We start from the raw sequence: 13,365 nt of genomic DNA, 5'->3' as shown, positions 1-13,365 counted from the left end.
TGTTTATTCAGTTTGTTCTTATCGAATTATGTTAACTATTGCACTGAGTGCAAACATAGCACCGCATTTTGTGACCGGAATAACACACGCGGTTTTCTGACACTACCTGCCGTGTGCATCTAAGTTTCCGGGAAATGCGGAGGGTTTTTTTCTCTCATTCGCTGTGCGGTATCAAACATTGCATGAAACATCCACGCTTAGAGCAGATCCTCGAATCAAATATCGCGTTTGTCGCGAGAGACATGAATGAATTCCCTGAATGAAAGAGCCAAACTGCAATTAAAGTCCACTATTTAATAATTTGGCAAATAATTCGACTACAGATGTCCATGTAGGTTGAACACCATCACTTTCTCATGTGTGTGTATTTTGACTGAAACTCGTGCGTGCCCAAATAGACACTCCCACACCCTCCTACTTTAGTTCCTCCGACACTCCCCCCTAAACAGAGCTGGACACGCCCACTTTTCTGACTTTTTCCAAAGTAGAGGTGTGAAAACACCCTGCTGAAACAAGGGGGTTTCATGGCCCTTTAAGTTTCTGGAGGAGTTGATAAACACACAGAGCTGCTGCACCCCTGAAAGGATGTAGTGGACTCAGACTTTGCTCCAAACGTATCAACGCTGTTTTTCAGCCTTTATAAATCACTGTTATTTTCTTCATAAAATCCATGTTAGCATTTAGCTACGAATTAGACAGAAGCCCTGCCCATGACTCGAATTTGTGTCTGTTCTGAAGTGAATTTGATGCGTGAATGAAGCAGATTTTGAGGCGCGAATGAAGCGAGTAAACTCAAATGTTCACGCATCTAATAGCGTGATTTATCCGTGTGCTGCGTGTCTGTTGTGAACACAGCATAAGCGTTTAAGGAGCATAACTAACATGCTCAGCGCTGGACTTTAGTGCAGCTTTTAGTTAGTGAATGGCGTGGTTTATTTCAATTTCGCGCCAACAATGCGCTCTAACACACCTCCTTTATAGACTAGAACACCATGAGTCCACAAGATGGCGCAAATGGATTTACTTTTTAAACAACATGGAGCAAAATGTAAAAATTTGAGTTGTGCTGGTCTCAAAATAGCTACAAATTGTAGCAAACACATCTTTCGCAGTATTTCGCCAGGTGTATGATAGGGCCCTAAGCCATTTCAGTTCATTCTTCGATTTCGTTTGAAGTTAAACAGTTGACTTGAACTATTTTTGAAACCATTCAGCTGATTTCTGGTTCTGGTGTAGTGACTATTGGCTTAGCTTAGCATACAACTAAACTGAAATGTATAGCAAATTTCAAAAATAGTACCAAAAGAAAACTCATGTAAAAATGCAACCCTAATTACTTTGCCTCTTAGACACACTGACCCAGGATCTGTTCCTCCACAGTCACTGCTATAATGATCGGGATCAGTGTCAGATTTCTCTGTGCTCCTGGATCAGCGTCGTGACAGGGAAGATGAAAGCCATTAACCGAGCGGACAAACACGTGGAGCTGATGGACGACAGCAGAGTGAAGTTCGACTATCTGATCCTCTGCACCGGCCTGCAGTATCAGGTCACACACACACACACACACACACACACACAAACACACCATTCACAGCACCACCACACACAGTGACGTCTGTGCCAATGCAGATCACTGTTTATAAATGAATGCAATGCTAATTCATGTTTTCCTGCAGAGCACAATAATAGGTACATGAGAATTCATCATGCAGCTTGATGATAATGCATCTAAATGGCTGCAGATACTGTTTATGTAGAAGCTACAGTACCAATAAAAGCAATTAATTCAAATGTTAATTTATGTTAACTTTTGTACAATAAATATTTATATGTTGATGTTTACCTATGTATTATACTGTGTAATAATAACAAAACTACATTTATATTTGTAATAACTGAATGTTTGTAAGTCATACATTTTTTATTAGTGCACAACTATTACTATTTTTAAGTTGCTTGATAATCAAAGTGTACACTGTAAAAAAGCAGTTACTTTACTTTAAAAATGTGAGTAAACCTGTTGCCTTAAAAGCAACAAGTTGAGTTTAAATAGTGAATAAAATCAAAGACTATAGAACACACAAGACACGTCACTCGCATAGTTTTAAATGGGGAAAAGTGTAACGGTCAATATTGTGAACGAAGCCCCGCCTACTAGTACAGGAGCCAATCATCAATCGCTAAGACTGCCGTATCTCCAGGGGGAAAGTTCAGACCAGACGTGTGCTTTTACAACAGTTATGTGGTCAACAAACACACTGGAATTTCAGCAAATACTTGCTTCACAGACATAGGAAATATATCCACATAAAGCTTGAAATTTGTATTTTTAAATGAACCAAGTGCACTTGAAAACTAAAGTGGTTTTGTAATCTGTGTGAAACGAATGAGAGAAACAGTCTGTCCTGTCAAACACACATCACATGACCGGCAGCAAATCAAACGCACACAAACTTGTAAACAAAGAGTCGCTGTCATTTCTGAAGGAGATTTGCCATCAAGACCAAGTTGTGAATTACTTTAGAAAAGCAGCGCAATCTGACGATTATTATCCAGAGGATGATCATGTGTAGAACGGCCAAAAATGAGGTTGGTGTCGTGATCTTGTTTCTTTGTGCATGAGCGCATGAGCATTAGCTCTGGCAATCTGAAAAACTGCAGATTCTGTTTTATTTAGATGTTTAGAAATGAATCTTATGAGACAGATATTGTTTAATTTTATTGGTGATTCCAAATATGTAATGTAATCATAAGCCTGGCTAACAGTTTTGGAGAGTTTGATGTTTCCCCATTTAGACAGAATGCACGGGTATTTTGAATATGGCCTCCAAGTGAAATTACTTGCCCTAAAAGGACTTTGGTACAACTGTTGAAACTTGGAACGGTAAAGTTGAGTTTATTATTATAATTATGCACATAATTCATTTACTTAAAAAATAAGCAACCCTATTGCCTTAAATGTATTAAGTAAAATCAACTAATTGCTTTCGAAAGTAATGGGATTACTCACTTTAAATAAAGCAAACTAATCACTTTTTACAGTGTAAGGTCAAATTAGTTTTTTAATAAAAACATGACAATTAAACAACAGCATTTTCTATGTTACTGAAATCTAAAATGAAATTAATTGGAAAAACAAAAAAATAGGCCTACATACTAATTCTGAATAAAAATAAAAATCACAATGGCTACTTAAAGGTGTAGTAGGTGATTGTCTTCAGAAGCATTTTTTATTGTGCTGGTTAAAAGTCTCTTTATATTCCAATAGTAATGAAAAAAGTAAATGATGTAAATGTATTTAGATGTACTTTTATATTCTGGGTAAGGCATAAAACTAAAAAATGTTCATCCAATTAAATATTGTCGGGCCGACATCTCATAAATCCGATAATTAGCCAAATCTGTCTGTCAACAAACTCTGCGCATGTCTTCTCACGCAGATCCGCCATTAGCATGTACACGCATGGATGCGCGCCGCGCGTTCATGTGCATACGAGACACATGAGATCACAGCGGTACAATCAAATGCAGAATCAAAACTTTAAAAAATCCTGAATCAATATTGGAGTTACTTTTGTGCGCTAGAAAATGGATGACACCATGGCTGAAGTATTTCTTTTTAGACAGGCTCTGTATTAAAACTCTTTTAGTCACTCAAAGCTGATGTAGATTGTATTGTTATGAATGGGTTATATGCACAGAAGTGTTGTTCAGCCACTGAAATCTTCCGGCGATAGATTGTGATTTTCAGTTTCATAAGGTCCTTTTACAGCATCAATAATGTAGATTTATATTTAGTTGAACAACAAATCATCAGTAAATAGCGCTATTTCACTTAGCCTGCTTTACTGAGCTGAAGTTGCTTTTATATTCACATTGGTTCATTTCTGAACAATGACAACCTAAGACACGCTTCCTATATTGTTTACCGCTACTCTAAACTTCGCTTTGGCATAGCATGCAAGTTCAATTCAAATCAATTCAGCTTTATTTGTATAGTGCTTTTACAATGTAGATTGTGTCAAAGCAGCTTCACATAAATGGTCATAGTAATCACCGAGTAGTTCAGTTTTCAGTGTTTAAGTTCAGTTCAGTTTAGCTCAGTTCAGTGTGGTTTAAATCATTACTGAGAGTCCAAACACTGAAGAGCAAATTCATCGATGGGTAGCTCTACCGATCCCAAACCATGCAAGCTAGTGGCGACAGCAGAGAGGGAAAAAAAAAAAAACTTCACCGAGGCGAGTGAAGAAAAAAAACCTTGAGAGAACCAGACTCAGTTGGGCACGACCATTTTAATTTCTCCGCTGGCTAAAAGTCTTGTGCAGAAGTAAGTGTGGCTTAGTAATAAGTATAATTCCTGCACGCTGTCGGCCAAACACTACTACATTTCAGGATTCAATGCTATGGATTTTTTCTACTGGTCTGATCGGGCCAGTGGTTTAGATTTTTACTTGCCCTGCCAACATTTTTACTGTCCCCACCAAAAAAACAAAAAAAATACAAAGTTAATAGCTATTTTTCAGCTGCATATTTTAAATAATGTGTCAAAAATGAAGTCTGTGAATCTAGAATTTCAATACTTAAAAACACATTAATAAAAGTGTTATGCAAACAAAAAGAGCAGTATGGAAAATGTGCAGGTATTTCATTGCGGTTCGAAATTATTTAACAAAAGGTGGGCTGACTGTGGGCAAACATCACTTCATTTTTTTCTTTTTTTACGCGTTGTTCACACGTAAATTTCTGCTTCCAAGACTTTAGAAACAGACATTTTCTTTTAGCCCTATAATTTGATGTTGCCGCCATGTTGCCGTTTCTTCTCTGTACTGGTTGTTCCCAGGTTGCGGAAAAAAAAGCATGCTCAAACAATCAAATCAGATAAGCGGAACCGGAAAGCAATATGGTGTTCACGACTTCATTGAGAAGGGAGTGTTAAAAGACTTAAAAGCACAAAATTAAAATGCACATAATTGAAATAGTTGCAGACAAATTAAATGTTAGTGACAAGGCAGCACTGTCCTAATCGGGCCAGTAATGATCCTGTCTACTGTCCCAAGCATCTCTCACGCTGGCCCTGTGCCACCGGGCAGTCCTTATTGTTGAGCCCTGCATTTCTAACTGGCGAATGACATAAACTAGTGGGTTGTCTGCTGTCATGCGCGCATTCGTGTTTCAGTAGGTGTGGCTTTGGAATGCAGGGATGGAACTGTGTTTCGAAGATATTATGCTAGCTGGTTGGCATTTTGGAAGATCATCTACTGCACCTTTAATGACACATAAATTGCTTTGATATTATATTATATTTTAATGATGTTCCCTGCTGAAGTCAAAAATATTATAAAAAATTATGGATTTTTTTTACTTTTTAAAATATTTTCCAAGTTATGTTTAACAGAGCAAAGAATTTCTCACAGTATTTCCTAAAAAAATGTTTAAGTCTTGTTTGTTTTATTTCAGCTGGAAAGAAAAGCAGTTTTAATTATATTAAACCAATTAAAGGTCATCATTATTAGCAATTTTTTTCAACCGTCTACAGAACAAACAATCATCATCATTACAGGGCCTAATTACCCTAACTTGCCTAATTAACCTAGTTCAGCCTTTAAATGTCACTTTAAGGTGAATACTAGTATCTTGAAAAATATCTAGTCAAATATTATTTACTGTCATCATAGAAAAGAAAAAATAAATCAGTTATTAGAAATGAGTTATTAAAACTATAATGATTAGAAATGTGTTTAAAAAATCTCTGTTTAATAAAATTTGGAAAAAATATATATACGGTTGAAGTCAGATTTTTTTTAGCCCTCCTGTATATTTTGACAAATAAAAACTGTATATAAATATAACTTTATATATTCTTCAATAATTGTATTTCTGTCTTCATTATTGTGTATTTTCCCTCCAGATGCCCAATCTCTCCAATGCTGATGTCATTACCCAAACCTCCAACTGTCTGAAACCCAAAGAAACCCGACCCAGAGTCCTATCAAACCTCTTCCTGCTCAACGACCATCAGGACTGCTCTGTCGCCCATCACTGGCTCACCCACAACTTCACACAGCTAACAGGTCACTGCTAACTAACCCACAGCATACGAGCTTGAGATCAGTGTGACTCTTTCATGCATAATCTCATTTACACAGCCACTGTTACTCTAAACCTGCATCCAACTGTTGCAGCATAACAACCAGCTAATTAGCCTGCGCCAAATCCCGTCTCCTTCCATGCATTTACAGGGGAATATTAATATTAGCAGGCTGAGCTGAGTCGCCGCTATCTGTCTGATTAAGCCTATTATGTTTACTAATTACAGCCTCCTTTAATAATCCGGGAAGTAGCGCAATTATCGCTGAATGCTAATTATAGCGTCTGCGAATGAAAGATATCAATTTAGCGGCATGAGAATTTGTATTTGGGTCAAGCAGAGAGCCTGGCTGGGAATCAGTTGTGGACGTGAATGAGCTGATCATGGTTCTGGCAGAAATGCTGATGCTGTTGAGTGTGTTTGTGTGGCTCTGGCTGAGCTTCAGCACCACGGACAGAGCTTTAAAGAGGACTTCGCTAGTAACCGGACAGCGAAGCATCAGCAGACACTGAGGATCATACTAAACGTTTACTATTTGGGTTTTACATTTGCTAAATGCCAGAATAATCAGAGAAATTTTTTGGGATAATTTTTTTTTATTCATTTCTAGACAGTCAAAAGTTTACCTACATTACCTTGGTATTTTTTTAGCTTTGCTTTTAAACTGTATAACTTTGGTCAAACGTTTTGGGTATCCTTCCACAAGCTTCTCACAATAGTTAAGGAATTTTGGCCCATTCCTCCTGACAGAATTGGTGTAACTGAGTCAGATTTGTCGGCTGTCTTGCTCGCACAAGCTTTTTTAATTCTGCCCATAAATTTTCTGTAGGATTGAGCTCAGGGCTTTCTGATGGCCACTTCATAACATTCACTCTGTTGTCCTTAAAGCACAATTTAACTAATATATATATATATATATATATATACACACACATACACACACATACACACACACACACACACATATATGAATATATATATTCATTTTCTTGTCGGCTTAGTCCCTTTATTAATCCGGGGTCACCACAGCGGAATGAACTGCCAACTTATCCAGCATATGTTTTTTTACGCAGCAGATGCCCTTCCAGCTGCAACCCATCACTGGGGAACATCCATACACTCTCATTCACACACATACACTATGAACAATTTAGCTTACCCAATTCTCCTGTACCACATGTTTTTGGACTTCTGGGGGAAACCTGAGCACCCGGAGGAAACCCACGTGAATGCAGGGAGAACAAGCAATCTACACACAGAAATGCCAACTGACCCAGCCGAGGCTCGAACCAGCGACCTTCTAGCTTTGAGGCGACAGCACTACAGTGTTCTGAGTGGTTGCTAAGGTGTTCTGAATGATTGCTAGGGTGTTCTGAGTGGTTGCTAAGGTGTTCCGAATGATTGCTAGGGTGTTCTGAGTGGTTGCTAAGGTGTTGCTAGGGTGTTTTGACTGGTTATTAAGGCATTCCTAGCCGGTTGCTAAAGTGTTCTTAGTGTTGCTAGGCAGTTCCTAGGGTGTTCCAGGTAGTTGTTAAGGTGTTGGTAAGGTATTGCAAGTTGTTGCTATGCCGTGGCTAGGGTGTTCTGAGTAGCTGCTAAGGCGTTGCTAGGGCGTTTTATGTGGTGGCTTAGATGTTGCTAGGTGGTTCTGAGGGGTTGCTAAGGCATTGCTCGGTGGTTGCTAAGGTGTTGCTAGGTGGTTGCTAGGCAGTTGCTAAGCTGTTGTTAGGTGGCTGCTATTGTGTTGCTAGGCGGTTGCTAGGCAGTTGCTAACATAAATTACTATGCTTCTAGAATGAATAAGCATGTTGCTAGCATGTTTCTAGTATAAATTAGCATGTTGTTAGCATGAATTTAGTATAAATTAGCATGTTGCTAGTATGATCAGTATGTTAGTATGTTTGTTATTGTATTGCTGAATTGGTATGTTGTTAGTATGTCCAATGTAAAGTCAATAGCAGTTTTTTTTACAATGGAAGTCTATGGGACAGTTGCTAGAGTACCATAAGTGGTTGCTAGGGTGTGGCTAGTTGGTTGAAAGTTCATCAGTTATTGGCAGATTTGTAGTCTGGGTTATATGAGCTCAACCTTAAGTTTGTATGACAGTCTGGTGCAAAGTTATAAGATCATAAGTTTGGTCCAATGTTAAGTCAATGGGATTTTTCTGAATTTTCCAGGTCAGTTTTGGGAAAACCGTAAGTCGGATCAGTTGTGAAAGATATAGCAACCTGAGTCAGACCAGTTTGGAGGATTGGTGTTAGTTTGGTGGTTGTAGTATGAACGGTCAAGGAGGAGATGCATGTAGAAATTAGTCTCAGAAGAAGAAGACAGAACAATATTAAGTTTATGTAGCATAACAGTATGATGCTTTCTCAAGCCACCATGACTAGACATGTTTCCTGAGCAGAATTTCTGAAGGATCATGTGACATTGATGGCTGAATTGATTATAGGATTTAATTTTATATTTCAATATATTCACAGAATTTATTACATTAACTACTGCGAAATATTCATCGCTCTGTTCAACATCATTTGTGAAATATTTGAAAAAGAAAAATCACAGGAGGGCAAATAATTCTGATTTCATCTGTACATCCACTGCCAATGATAATCCACTGAGTTACATTTCCTTCAATAGAGAGCAGCTTCACCTGACAGTAAAATAAACTTCAGGCCATTTGCGCTCCACAACGGTGAAGGGAAGCAATTTATTGTGGCTGTTTGGAGAGATTAAATCAGCGGCTGTGACACACAGAAGGGTCACTTAGCAACCTGGAGAAGGTCCTATTAGAGGTTAAAGGAGGAGAAGGAAGGAGGAGAAGATGAAGGAAGTGCTGCTCTTTTACTGAAGCGTCAGAAACCCTCTCACAGCAGCAGCGCTGGATAGATTTAATTGAGATCTATTGTGAAGAAGCCTTTGATGTTAACATTACAATCCTCAAGGATGAAAACTAATCAGACGGCACCGCTCACACTGAATGAATATAGAAATGACACCAGACGAATATGTAATGCACACATGTAGAGCGTGGCGAACACTTAAGGGAAAATTATATCCTGCTCAGTGTTTTTGAACACACATGTATAAACATTCTGTTCAAGATACACTTAGACTGTAGAAAACAAAATGCTGGGTTCCACACAATTCCTTCATGTTGTCCCAACACACATCGATTATGTTAACTTAATCATTTTTACCAATTTAAGTGGATTAAACATAAAACAGTGGGTTGTCCCAAAAATGAAAGTAAGAATTTGTGTTGTTTCAACTCATTTCAAATAAGTAGCTTGAACAAGCAACAAAAGCCGTTTTTGGAGTGTACTTGAGAAGCAAAATGATGAATTAAGGAGATGTACTTTATGAAAAATGTATAAAAAATAAAGTGAGGTTTTGCTTAAAGGTGCAGTAGGTGATCTTCCACAATTCTAACAGCTTTGAAAAAATCTCTAAATCACAGTCCCTCCCTTGTCGTCTAGAGCCACCCCTCCTGAAACACTAACACAGCAAAAGAACCCTCTTTCATGTGTTAAAAGCAACTAGTGCTTGTCCGGCGGCGTGCAAGCCAAAACTGACATGCTATTTCAGAGTGAATATTTAGAGTTGCATGGTAAACAATATAGAGAGAGGCTAGGCAGATTAGTGGTATTTACTTGTGTTTTGTTGTTAAACTAATTAAAATCTACATCATCGATGCTGTAACAGGTCCCCCGAAACTGAAAATAGTCTTATCAATCTTTCATTTTCATCTCGTATGTAACAACAACAACTAATGTTACATCAGCTTTGCGTGAAGCTAAAACAGTTTTAAAACAGAACATTACCTGTCTAAGAGAAATCCTTTCTCCAGCGTGCAAAGGTAACTCCGATATTGATTCAGGTTTTTAAAAAGTTTTGATTCAGCATGTTTTTACCAATCGCATGTGCGTGCTCTCTTGTGAACGTGCAGCGGTCGGCGGTCCTGGAGGGCCGGTGTCCTGGAGAGTTTAGCGCCAACTAATCAAACACACCTGAACTAGCTAATCAAGCTGTTCCTAGATAGACTTACTTCCTGGCAGGTGTGTTGAAGCAAGTTGGAGCTAAACTCAGCAGGACAGCGACCCTCCAGGGCAAAGTTTGGACATCCCTGCATTAGAGGAATAATGTTGTTTTGCCCTTTGTGATTAGGCTTAAAAAGTGACTATGAATATACATTCAACGGCCACTTTATTAGGTACACCTGTCCAACTTCAACGCAAATTTCTAATAAGCCAATCACATGGCAGCAACTCAATGCATTTAGGCATGTAGACATGGTCAAGACGATCTGCTGCAGTTTAAACAGAGCATCAGAATGGGTAAGAAAGGGGATTTAAGTGACTTTAAACGTGGCAATGTTATTTTAGAAAATGCTGATTAACTGGGATTTTCACACACAACCATCTCTAGGGTTTACAGAGAATGGTCCAAAAAACATCCAGTGAGCGGCAGTTCTGTGGGCGTAAACGCCTTGTTGATGCTAGAGGTCAGAGGAGAATGGCCAGACTGGTTCCCGCTGATAGAAAGGCAACATTAACTCAAATAAGCACTTGTTACAACGAGGTCTGCAGAAGAGCATCTCTGAACACACAACACGTCCAACTTTGAGGCAGATGGGCTACAGCAACAGAGGACCACATCGGATGCCACTCCTGTCAGCAAAGAACAGGAAACTGAGGCTACAATTCACACAGGCTCACCAAGATTGGATAGATGTTGCCTGGTCTGATGAGTCTCGATTTCTGCTGCGACATGTGGATGTTCTGGTCAGAATTTGGCATCAACAACATGAAAGCATGGATCCATCCTGCTTTGTATCAACGGTTCAGGCTGGTGGTGGTGTTGTAATGGTGTGGGGATATTTTCTTGGCACACTTTGGGCCCATTAGTTCCAATTGAGCATTGTGTCAACGCCACAGCCTACCTGAGTATTGTTGCTGACCATGTCCATCCCTTTATGACCACAGTGTACTCATCTTCTGATGGCTACTTCCAGCAGGATAACACGCCATGTCAAAGCGTGAATCATCTCAGAATCGTGTCTTGAACATGACAATGAGTTCACTGTACTCAAATGGCCTCCACAGTCACCAGCTCTCAATCCAATAGAGCACCTTTGGGACGTGGTGGAACAGAAGATTGGCATCATTGATGTGCAGCCAACAAATCTGCAGCAACTGTGTGATGCTATCATGTCAACATGGAGCACAATCTCTGAGGAATATTTCCAGTATCTTGTTGAATCTCTGCCATGAAGGATTAAGGCAGTTCTGAAGGCAAAAAAGGTATACGTTTTGTACAGTATGTCAGAATTCTTAGTTCAATTATTAGTATCAGAACATTATTCATTTTAAATGCATTATCAATAATTTATTGATATTGATATTATCTTCTTCCACTAGGGACCTGCTGAATGCAGCCGACTGGAATGTTATCATTTGATTGAATGGGCATTATCAGTGGTTATCAGCTGATAGGTATGGGCTAGTCCCATCCACATGGTTAATCAGCTATAGATCACATACGGCTGCTGCCGGAAGTTATTATTTATATTATTCATTAAATTTCCCATTAATTGTATTGTATTGACGTCCACCCCTACCTCAACCCTAAACCCAACTGTCACAGTAATGTAAAAACAGATCTGGATCTGTGGTCTTCTCTATTAGTATAGCTATATGTGGATGGATGATAACAGCCTTCTGAGCTTACCAGTAGCGCAGAAGGCCCCTACTGGCCATATCTATCAGCTGATAACCACTAATAATGCCCATTCAATCAAGTGATAATATATAAAGCGGATGCTGAATGTGCAAAAAAACATTTCTGGTGGATATTTGTTCATTTTTGACAGTAAAACAGCAATATTGTGAAGTACCATTTAGCCATATCTCCTCCAAATATTGTTCAATCCTAACAAACCAAACATCAATGGAGTTAAAGAGTTGCAGAAATCTTAATTTTCAAAAGTGGACCCTTATGACTGGTTTTGTGGTCCGGGTATCTTTTTGCTTCTCTTATAAATGTATCTTGATTTGAAAATAAGTCAAAATATTAGAATTAAAATGCAAAATACCTATTTTTTTGGTCTTTTTTTGCCTTCAAAGTCAACTGAGGGCACGTTTCTCAATTATGCCTGAAGTAAACTTCCTGTATGTGTGTGCGCAGGTGATGCTGTGGTGTATGGAAACACTATAGACGTGTTCACCTGCATAGAGACTCTCATTGGTCTCGGTGTCAGTGGCCGCAGGATTCATGTTGTCCATCCTCCTGAAGATCAACCATTCTCCTGTTTCCCCGACGCTTCAGTGGAGCTGGCAGTGAAACAGGCTCTAGAAAAAGAGGAAGTCCATGTTCATCACAACTGCCTGTTGCTGCAGATCAATGATGGACAACACACAGAGCCTGTGACATCTGCCTCTTTCAGCACGGATGGAGCCATTCTACAGCTGGAGTGTGCGGTCAGGAACAGAAAGTATTATATAGAAAAAGTGTAGTGTTCTAATTGACTCCTCTTTCGTTATGTTAGGGGCTGTTTTTGCCCCTTTGACTTCCATTATAATCTCATTTTAGTACAGTTTGTCATTTTTACTGTTGATCATCGGCTGGCAGCATTAATCCTTTAACCCTTTAGGCCTGTGCAAAAATAGCTTAGTTTCTGGATTTTATATGGAGTATTAATGCAAGTTACAGGGCTCTGTTTTAACAATTGTTACTACCCCCTCGTTCGAGTTGCAACATAAAAGAGCTCAGACAACAAAAGAATATTGATGCAACTCATTTAATATACATAAAAATAATTGAACAACAAATCAAGAAACAAACAAATGTCTAGGGAATAATAAAGAAAATAACTAACTTTAACTTCACATATAAATAATGCCAAATAGAAACTATAAGGCTGCAGAAATAAAGAGATGGCCTTGACATGAAGACGGCCAAGTAGCCACACCGTCCTCCAGAAGCCAGCACATCAATCTTATTTATATGCATCTAGGAACTACAAATAAAAGAGATTACTATAAACCAGGGGTCACCAATCTCAGTCCTGGAGGGCCGGTGTCCCTGCAGGCTTTAGCTCCAACTTGCTTCAACACAACTGCCTGGGTGTTTCAAGTATACCTAGTAAAACCTTGATTAGCTCTTTCAGGTGTGTTTGATTAGGGTTGGAGCTAAAATCTGCAGGACACCGGCCCTCCAGGAACAAGTTATATACTATATATAACTTGTGCTATAAACTATAGTTACTCTACTAA

The 13,365-nt window shown here is 38.9% G+C and overlaps 1 protein-coding gene across 11 annotated transcripts in view; it reads left to right on the top strand.

The window, feature by feature from the left end:
- cfap61 (cilia and flagella associated protein 61) overlaps positions 1-13,365 on the top strand; it is a 111,818-nt gene that overhangs the window by 87,030 nt on the left and 11,423 nt on the right. For all 11 annotated transcript variants that reach the window (XM_087298703.1, XM_087298698.1, XM_087298705.1 and 8 more), the window contains 3 exons: positions 1,381-1,549; positions 5,912-6,074; positions 12,278-12,570. In XM_087298703.1, the coding sequence (XP_087154829.1) occupies positions 1,381-1,549; positions 5,912-6,074; positions 12,278-12,570 (625 nt within the window). The remainder of the gene's footprint in view (positions 1-1,380; positions 1,550-5,911; positions 6,075-12,277; positions 12,571-13,365) is intronic.

The sequence above is a fragment of the Danio rerio genome, chromosome 20 (assembly GCF_052040795.2).
Source record: "Danio rerio strain M-AB ecotype USA chromosome 20, GRCz13ab, whole genome shotgun sequence".
NCBI lineage: Eukaryota > Metazoa > Chordata > Actinopteri > Cypriniformes > Danionidae > Danio > Danio rerio.
The sequence above is the reverse complement of the archived record's forward strand: the minus strand, read 5'-3'. Positions and strand labels throughout refer to the sequence as shown.